This window comes from Hesperophylax consimilis, chromosome 19, assembly GCF_061612785.1.
Source record: "Hesperophylax consimilis isolate HC1 chromosome 19, BYU_Hcon_1.0, whole genome shotgun sequence".
In the NCBI taxonomy this organism is placed as follows: domain Eukaryota; kingdom Metazoa; phylum Arthropoda; class Insecta; order Trichoptera; family Limnephilidae; genus Hesperophylax; species Hesperophylax consimilis.
In genome coordinates this window covers 15,786,251-15,796,257 of record NC_142854.1, presented here as the reverse complement: position 1 = coordinate 15,796,257, position 10,007 = coordinate 15,786,251, and the positions used below count along the sequence as shown (strand labels likewise).

Below are 10,007 nucleotides of genomic sequence, written 5' to 3'. Positions count from 1 at the left end.
TAAGCGACCTTGACAGAGCCTCTACCCTCTGCCTCTATCTCCTAGCTCTAGACTATATACGTCTCTTTCTCGTCGCGTGTGACGATGACCCGACCCTCTCCCGATACTTTCAACAAACCAAACCTTTACAAACTTATCTTTTACCTACCGGCTACCCTTCTCGTATCTCGTAAGCTGTTAATTGCAATTAGCTGTCACTAAACTCTTACTACTAGACAATACCTTCATGAGCGAGTTTGATTCCTTATAATTGACATTCATTTTGATCAGTATCTTGTTTGATAAACGTTTAGAAGGCTGTCACATATAAAACGGTCGACATTACAAACTCGCTAGACTCTTGGAAAAATCTGGTAAAAGCCTGAGGCAAAACCCGTTCTACGGCAACCGAGTACATTGTACATTCGGTATCGGCAGACAAAGAAACTCATGCCAAATCCAACACGGCGATAGCGACATTTTAAATTAATTAAACTTATCAATGGACAGCTGCTAAGATAATGTTATTCTTACTAAGGTTCAACAGCATCACACTACTTAATAACGATCAAAGTTAAATCAACCAGACCGATAAATCTCTTATTATAAAAAGGTTTTTAAAAATGCAGACATGTTGACAATATTATAGTTTAATCTGCACTGAGAAAGGAATAAAGCTGTTTTTAAGATTCAATAGTTTAAGTATACAATATGCTGTTTTATTTTGTTCCTAATACATGATTAAACATTCATTATCAGCTTTTTGTAGAGTGGTGAATAAAAAAAACAAGACTCACCTTCCTTTCACGGACTGTTCACTTCTGTTATCCGAACACACAACATTTCACAACATTTAACTTCACAGCATCGTAATAATATAATATAACCGAATTATCCGCAATTATTATTATTGCAAGATTCACTTTCACAGGACGACAGGTAGAAACGGCACACCTTACGTAAAATAACCAAAGTTTATTGACATTATGGAAAGGTATATAAAATTTTAACAGATTTGCGCAAAATTTAACACAAGATGAAAGACGAACGTCACTTTCTTCGACACGGCGGGGTTGTTAGTGGATTAATGGAGAGATTTTAACACAAAACCATCGAAAGCAACCGGTTGAAACGTGAAGAAAATAATAGGAAAATCAGACAACAGAACCGCACAAGGAAAAATGTCCGCTCACTGAAAACAATGCCCATAACGAAAAGTGTTTCTGTCTGCTGAAAATACTACCACCGCCATCTTTGCGGGAACAGTGATAACACAATATGGCGGCGATTTTAACAGTTTGAATGGTTTACCAAATAAATAGTAGTAATTTATACTTTAAGACGTCCAAAATATTTTAATCATTTCTTTTAATTTTATAAAACATTTTTCATCATAACGCATTTTTTAATATTTCTGTAAATCACGCCAATTTACGTAACAAATGAATTTTAGAAAATTGTCAGTGTGAGCGACATCTATTGGAATGTTTTAGAAACATTTGTTAAACCTTTTTGTGTTTATCGACAGGTACCTGCAAGCCAGAATATAAACTTATGTCAAAACGCTGATAGCTTAGTTCTATTCTCTCATTCTTTCTTATAAACAATATACATGTTAGAAAGAGAGTTTAAAACGGACCTCTCAACGGCAGGATGAAATGGAGTTCTGAAGTGAATTTTATTATCTCATGCTATAAAGGCTATAATGCTGTGTTACGCTAAATTGGAATGTGAATCTTACTAATGCATTTTATAAGGGCTATATTTCCATGGCTGATTTTTATTTTTTTGTTATTCCAATATGGTTCTTAAAACTTCTGAATGTAAGGGTTATAAGGCATAGAAACGGATTTGCTTTACTTTCGAATCAGTTGACATGGTTTGTTTGACACATGTCATTAGTGTCAATGATAAGAATTCGCAATACCACGGAATTCAGTAGACGGTTATATTATTATAAAATATATAGTTAAAGTGCATAAGTCTGACAGTATTTCATAAGTTGTGTTCGGTGTGTAGTGAAGAGCGCCAAATCTCGTGACTCGCCTTAGGTACTTTGTTATCACGTAAAATGAGTCAACAAAACTATATCGATTGTTGATCATATTGTAGATCTGTTGTTTTGTTCTCGTGTTCGATACGGATGGGTGCCGTTCATCCTTTAAAATGTCGGAAGCACAGCAGAGAGCTCACATGCGAACTACGAGTAAAAACACATTGTTAAAAGTGGTAATCTTGGGAGATGGAGGAATTGGAAAATCATGTCTGATGAACAGATTTGTGTCAAACAACTTCGACGAACACAGTTTTCACACTATCGGTGTTGAATTCCTGAACAAGGACATTGAAGTCAACGGAGACAAGTATACATTGCAAGTAAGTTAAATAAACAAAAAAACATCTCTACATTTCAATAAGTAAATAAAATTTTAAAAAATGTAATGTAACAAAGGAATAAGCACTTTTGGTAAAATTTCGATCACGCTGGCCTCGCTTATTATGAATATTTTTAAGATAAAACCTTTAGATTCACCTTAATTACTGTACGACACAACTTTTAACCTTCGGGGAGGTGGAAAATATTGCAATAAAAATTTCAATTACGTAAAACTAAAATTAGCTTTCGTTTTGTGATACGAGACCGTCCATTTTCAAGCTTTTATTTGTTTATTGTCAGATGTCATTTTGTTTTGTTGGTATTTCTGTTACTATAGGACAAAACGAACGGCTAGAAGTAGCTAGAGACAATCGCGCGGGCGTTTTTTTTAATGTTAAAAAATTCCGTCAAATTAGTATTTACCTAATATGCATGCATTATGTGCGTTGTGATTGAAATTTATTAGCTGGATTTTATTTTTTTACGTTCAAATTTTATTTAAGTAAACTATATCTGCGATGTTGAGCGGCTACGCTAAATTTGTAATACAAAAGAAAGTGCCCCTTTTATAGCGCCTGCTCGCGTCAAGGCAAGAAAAACACCCCAGTTTTCAAGTAGTTTAGCGGCTACGCTAGGTTTGTGTAACATGGTTTGTGATTCAAAAGAAAGTGTCCCCTTAATACCGCCTGCTCGCGTCAGGGCAAGAAAAACATCCTAGTTTTCAATTAGTTTAGCGGCTACGCTAGGTTTGTGTAACATGGTTTGTGATTCAAAAGAAAGTGTCCCCTTTATACCGCCTACTCGCGTCAGGGCAAGAAAAACATCCCAGTTTTCAAATAGTTTAGCGGCTACGCTAGGTTTGTTGTAGTTTTATATATATAGATATAGATATATATTTTATATAGATATATATATATATATATATATATCTCAAAAACCATGTTACACAAACCTAGCGTAGCCGCTAAACTATTTTAAAACTGGGATGTTTTTCTTGCCTTGACGCGAGCAGGCGGTATAAAAGGGACACTTTTTTTTGAATCACAAACCATGTTACACAAACCTAGCGTAGCCGCTAAACTAATTGAAAACTGGGATGTTTTTCTTGCCTTGACGCGAGCAGGCGGTATAAAAGGGACACTTTCTTTTGAATCACAAACCATGTTACACAAACCTAGCGTAGCCGCTAAACTAATTGAAAACTGGGATGTTTTTCTTGCATTGACGCGAGCAGGCGGTATAAAGGGGGCATTTTCTTTTTCACCATAAACCATGTTACAAAAACTTAGCGTAGCCGCTCAACATCGCAGAAATAGTTTACTTAAATAAAATTTGAACGTAAAAAAATAAAATCCAGCTAATAAAATTCAATCACAACGCACACAATGCATGCATATTAGGTAAATACTAATTTGACGGAATTTTTTAACATTAAAAAAAACGCCCGCGCGATTGTCTCTAGCTACTTCTAGCCGTTCGTTTTGTCCTATAGTAACAGAAATACCAACAAAACAAAATGACATTTGACAGTAAAGTTTGAAAATAGACGGTCTCGTTTCACAAAACGAAAGCTAATTTTAATTTTACGTAATTGAAATTTTTATTCCAATATTTTCCACCTCCCCGAAGGTTAAAAGTTGTGTCGTACAGTAATTAAGGTGAATCTAAAGGTTTTATCTAAAAAATATTCATAATAAGCGAGGCCAGCGCGATCGAAATTTTACCGCACTTTTTTATAATCCTTGCATATAAATAACATCTGTATTTAAAAATACTTCAACAAAACAATGAACAATAATTATCAAACATATAGACAGTGTTATTTTTAATGATAAACTAATGTTTAAGAGACAAGGTTTTTTATGCGTAGCACAAAGGAAAACATATTATTTTTAAGCAATAATTATTAGCCTGAAATATGTATATAAATTTTAAAAATCTTCCGAGAAAAAATACATAATAAATACGGGAATTGAACCCACAGCCTTCTGATTGCCGGTCAGGTGTTCTACCTATTGCGCTACGTTGGCTTATTCAAAACCCGCCAAGTTATTCAACGTGTACTCGTATGCAAACCTGCATTATAACATTATCATCAGTTCTAATGGGAGCGTGGACCAGGGTATCGATTCTCCAATCCAGGCCGCTCGCAATCAGCGTTGAAAGTACATAAATTGATTGAAATTCTAATTCTTGAGTCTCGTCAAAGGTACATAATTAGATACGCCAAACGTCAAAAGTCATTCCACTCGAACAACGAGTGGGTCGAACCACTCTTTGTTCGAGTGGAATGAATTTGTCAAGAATCGAGGCCCTGGGTTGCCAATGCATATGTTTTAAAATACCCATAAAAGATTTTAAAATTCCACACAAGTTTACCTCCAAAATGAAACAACATTCTGTTGAAATTAGCAATTATTTTTTTGTTATCTAGTCATTTTTGGATTTTCTCTTTCGTTCAGGCTTTAAAAATAGAAAATTTTGCTGCAAAAGAAAACGAAATATAGTACGTTCTCACAATTATTGAATATATTATTTTTCAATTTGGTTTAATAATCAAGAAATACCCAAAATCCTCACATTTTCTCCACAAAAAGGTTCTCCCCGCAAAAACCCGATTCTTGAAATATCTTAGAATTTCTCCGTAATTTTGGGAATCCTCCACAAATTGGCAACCCTGATGTGGACAATTTAGACTATAGATATTTTACTCACGTAATGAATCAGCAGATTCAGTCAAACGGTGTGTTTTATTTGTCTTTAATTGATGATTTATAAATTCTACGTATAATAATAATATACAGTAAAATTTAAATATTCAGAATCAGTGTTTGTCACCATAATATTTTTCACTGGAGTTCCTTATTACGCGGTATGCCCACTAGAATTCTATTATCTATTTTTTCAGTCAGTAAAATACCTTTTTGCAGATATGGGACACTGCGGGTCAGGAGAGGTTCAAGTCTCTCCGCACTCCATTTTACCGAGGCTCTGACATCTGCCTGCTGACCTACTCCATCGACGACAAGTCCTCCTTCAACAACCTCAACACCTGGATGCAGGAGTTCCGAGTCTACGCCGATGTCACCGACCCAAATGACCACTTCCCCTTCATCGTTGTCGGCAATAAGGTAACATTAACTCACAATGTCATTGAATTACCCATTTCATTTCGTCTAGCGGACATAAAAAGCAATGGAGTTTCAATAGTATTATATTTAATTGTTTAGAGGTATACAATACTTATGTTTGTTTTTCAATGCTCTTTGTTCAATGTTCAACTAACTAGGTCACTAGGGACATTCTCAGGTGAACAATAGCATACAAGTTATATTAAAAGAAACATAGCAGACAAATAATATTTTTTAAATGTTACATAAAATAAAGCCAATTTAAATGTAAATAAATTAAAGTAATAAATACCTAAGTAAGTTTTTATGTGATACTACAGGGTTTTCGAATAAGAGGTGTCATTTTGATATTCAATCGTAAAAGATCAATGGTTTCGTTGCTTGTGTGGCACGTAGCGCCGTCTTGTTGAAAGTAAACGTTGTCCAGATCAATACCATCCAATTCCGGCCATAAAAAATCATCTCTCGATAGCGCAATCCATTCACCGTAACTGTTGCTCCAGCCTCATTTTCGAAAAAGTAAGGTCCAATGACTCCGCCGGACCATAAACCGCACCAAACAGTCACACGTTGAGGATAGAGAGGCTTTTCAACAATAACTCTTGGGTTTTCCGAGCCCCAGATGCGACGATTTTGCTTGTTGACGAAGCCACCGAGGTGGAAATGGAAATGCAAATCATCACTCAAGATGATTTGCATTTGATTCACTCAAGTGAATTTTAATAATTTCAATGTGTTGTTGAAGCGTGTATCGCTCCATTTTTATTAATGGCGTAGTTTCTACTTGTCAAAGGTCAAAAAATGAAAGATTCAAAAGTAACATCTACCGAAATAGCGGGCTATTCAAAATAAAACCTCTTATTGTAAAACCCTGTAGCTGTGCCCCGCCACACATTGCTATGGCTCAGTCTGTCTGTGCAGATAGAGAAACGATAGCGCGTGTTGCTTTTACACCTGCCGAGTGTTTGGTCGAGTCACTCGCTTTGTTACTCCGTCGAGTAACATAACACATGTAGAAGAGACAGTGGGCAAGTCAGTTCGTTGAGTTTAAAGTGCTGTTGCCGTGGTTTCGCAAAGCATGAAAAATGATTTTTATAACAACAAACGTCAAAAACTCTTTTTTCTTTCACTGACTGATTCGGCCGAGCATAGAGGTGACATCTATATAATATAGGTAGTATATAAAAACACTTTTCAATTCAGAATGAATGCAACAATACGCATTTTAAATAACTTTGACTTAAGATTAATTTTCCCACCATTTTTAATTTAACATTAGCACAACAGAATATTTCTTTCCCACATCTGATATGTAAAATCCCAAATAAACATCTAACAGCCTGGTATTTTATAATAACAATGTCCTTCTGGGATTAAATATTATTTCTCTTTAATATGTTTTTAGTGTCGTTTCGTTTTACTTTTGTTGTTGCCTAAAATCTCCCAAATTTTTTTGACCTCAGCTTCAAAAACCGACTTTATTACCCTTTGAGTAATAATCGCAAGGATGCCGCTAACCTATAATAAAATAAGAGCTTGCAAATTGCAAAATGCAACCCTAAGATAATGAAAATACATTCCTATTGTTAATGTCACGTCCCTTATAAATTATTGTTTTAGGCTAAGAAAAAATGTACCCCACATGAGAACCAAGACTTAGGAGAAAAAGGCCTTAGCAAGGTCAAATTTTTATTGTGTTTTGAATTTTTATTTAAAAGGGAGATACTCCGAGTATCCCTTATAGTATTCTTCTTTTAAATAAAATCGAGTCAGTCATCGAGAGGCAGTCTCGACGGTCAGTCTCGAAGAATATAGGCTGTCACAAGTGGTCCCTTAATCTGAGAGTAGGCTGCGACAGTTGTATAACAGAAGTGGTAAGGAATATAAATTATAGGGAGTTTACACATCCCGAAAATTATAACAACATTACTTTTACCCACATTTATGTTAGACTGGTATCAATGAAAACCTGCGCGCGATACCTCGCGCGGCAAATATTTCATTCTCACTCCAGTGGTCTAGCCGCCGGTTTAGCCCTAAATCTCCTCTAACGTACGCGATCTGTTTTGTTCATAAAATTATTGTAATGTGAGTTTTGTTAAAATAAAAACTAAATTGAAAATGTTTGAATTCTCATTTTTACACACCGAGAGTAATCACGCAACCTTGGATTTTGTGGATTGGAGAACCACAGAATCATTCAGCCACCAACCCATTTAAATTGGCGATAATCACAATCCTTCAAAGACCCTTAATCTGGCACCTACCAGTAAACTTCAGCTGCGGCTGATACATAGTTGGTAATATTTGTGTTTGTATTGTATAAAAATAAAACTGATGTGCTGAAAAGAAGAAGATGAAAGTGTTTTCCTGCCTACCATGGGGTGAATCGTACCAAAATATTAGAAACAAACACACTCATATTCTAATGCAAAGTTGTGTCAAAATTTCAAAGCAATTGGTGAAGAACTTTTGGAGATTTAAGATTTGAACAAACAAACATTTAATATTTTTGAAGTGAAACTTCTTTAGGCGCGTAATGGATTTTCGGGGACGGAGTAAAACCGAGTCAGAATCGACACGAAAATGCGGGTACCCCCACCACCGCTCACCGTTCACTGTCCCTCTCTCACCATATGCGCTTGTTGAGGTGGGGGAGCCGCTCACGAACGTTCTCTCTCTTCTCTTCTTTCCTCTCTCTCAGACACCAGCGAACTGCGCCACGCCAAGCATCAGCTGCTTGGTTAGTATACTGCGTCGTGAGTGTAATACGAGTGAAATACGTAATTGATTGTGGTTCATACGGTTAATTTGAAAATAGAGAGAGAGGAATAAATTAAATTTGAAAATAGAGAGAGAGGAATACTAGAAGTTTCACTTCTGTCTTGCGTAGGCTTGACACACCCACTTTTTTTGTATAGATGTACATAATGTATTTGTGACTTCGATATTCCAGTCGGACATCAGTCCTCGGGAGGTGTCAGCCGAGCAGCTGGCCGACTGGTGCTCCCAGCACCGCATCTCATCCTTCATCGAGACCTCGGCTAAGACCGCCAGCAATGTGACGCAGGCTTTCACCCTGGCTGTGCAGCGGTATGTCCTACTCTATTATAACATACTTTCAAGTCAGACTGCAGTCTTCGGAAGATGACAGTCGAGCAGCTGGCCGACTGGTGCTCCCAGTACCGCATCTCCTCCTTCATCGAGACCTGGGGCAGGACCGCCAGTAACGTGATGCTGGCTTTCACCCTGGCTTTGCAGCGTTATGTTCTTCTCTTTATAACTAACATTCCAGGCGGTTTATTGAGAGCTACATTTTCCGTGAGAGGATGAACCCTGGCAGTTTGATAGTCGGATCTACGATAAGGTGCTTGATTGCACGTCCAAGGTCTGTCACTGAATACACCGTGACTCTTGAGGAGAGTGTCGTGGCTGAAGCAGATTTTTGCCTTCATTCCAAAAGGTTTTGCTGGATGTTTGCAAGTATTTTATCATCTTGAAGTGGAATATTTATTTATTTATTTATTTATTTATTGTTTATTTGCAAAAACAGTATGAACCAGAACATTGCAATATCGATAATTAACATTTACAAAAAAGTGAATAACAAATAGGTACATTTACAAGTGGGACAAAGAAAAAAGTTTCAAATTTAGATTTACAATTTTAAGTATTGAATAATAATATTTCACATTTAAATACGTTGTAGGACATGTGGAAAATATCCACATTTCCTAATATTGAACAACATCACTTACTTCTAATTTAATTTACAGGTGGACGGCCTTGGAAAAAATGGTAGAAAGAGAACACCAAGCCCTGACGAATACGGACACAGTGAATCTCAGCAATAATGCATCCAGAAGACAAGAAAATAAATCATGCTGTAGTGGACCGACCAAGTAAACAGACTGTCTATTAAAATTTGCGCAACATTTATCTAAGTAGGAGCTCACCAACCTAGCACAAGCACATCAAAAGAGATTTTATTGACAATGTCATTAGTTTGTCATCATTCCCGAGCATGACTGCAGATCGCCAACGAGCAAAAAATTGTTCACATCAACTAAATTAAGCATATTTAACTGTACAAACCTCAATGATTGAATTTAGGAGACGCTTCTGAGCTTAAGCTTCAAAATACTTGATTCTGTGCAAAGAAGGGCGGTCAGTCAACATTGCTGATTGCCATCTCTAATGCACAGACGCAATTAACCGCTTCTGTGCCAAGAGCGAGTTAACTCGCATTCTTGGCCTGCTGTGCACAGCTACACTTCTACCTACTGGCATTTAAAAGGTTAAGACGTGCTGAGTCTGTTCTACAGTTATATCAATGAAGCCTGCTCTAAGGAGCTTGCAGGATGCATTCCCCTGTGCTCCAGTGCACATACGTGAAACTCTACAGACACACGCGAAACATAGTTGAAGTCCGCTACATCTACATAATATGTGTAAGTCAACTTGAATGTGAAATGAGCTACTGGCATCTATGTTCCCTCATATAATTGGGGCCTGCATTA

At 36.7% G+C, this 10,007-nt stretch overlaps 1 protein-coding gene across 1 annotated transcript; it reads left to right on the top strand.

Moving 5' to 3' along the window:
• Positions 1 to 1,935: 1,935 nt before the first annotated feature.
• On the top strand, positions 1,936 to 9,769 carry Rab9 (RAS oncogene family member Rab9). The gene is made up of 4 exons (XM_089643158.1): positions 1,936 to 2,355; positions 5,287 to 5,487; positions 8,444 to 8,580; positions 9,264 to 9,769. Exons 1-4 carry the CDS (start codon positions 2,146 to 2,148, stop codon positions 9,391 to 9,393), a joined length of 678 nt encoding a protein of 225 aa, XP_089499284.1. The 5' UTR covers positions 1,936 to 2,145; the 3' UTR covers positions 9,394 to 9,769.
• Positions 9,770 to 10,007: the final 238 nt, after the last annotated feature.

Bases quoted from the DNA above. Each gene is read 5' to 3' on its own strand.
- Rab9 (XM_089643158.1), top strand. From the start codon at position 2,146: ATGTCGGAAGCACAGCAGAGAGCTCACATGCGAACTACGAGTAAAAAC. The intron at 2,356-5,286 runs GTAAGTTAAATA...ACCTTTTTGCAG, and splicing joins GAGACAAGTATACATTGCAA to ATATGGGACACTGCGGGTCA. The intron at 8,581-9,263 runs GTATGTCCTACT...TTTAATTTACAG, and splicing joins TTCACCCTGGCTGTGCAGCG to GTGGACGGCCTTGGAAAAAA.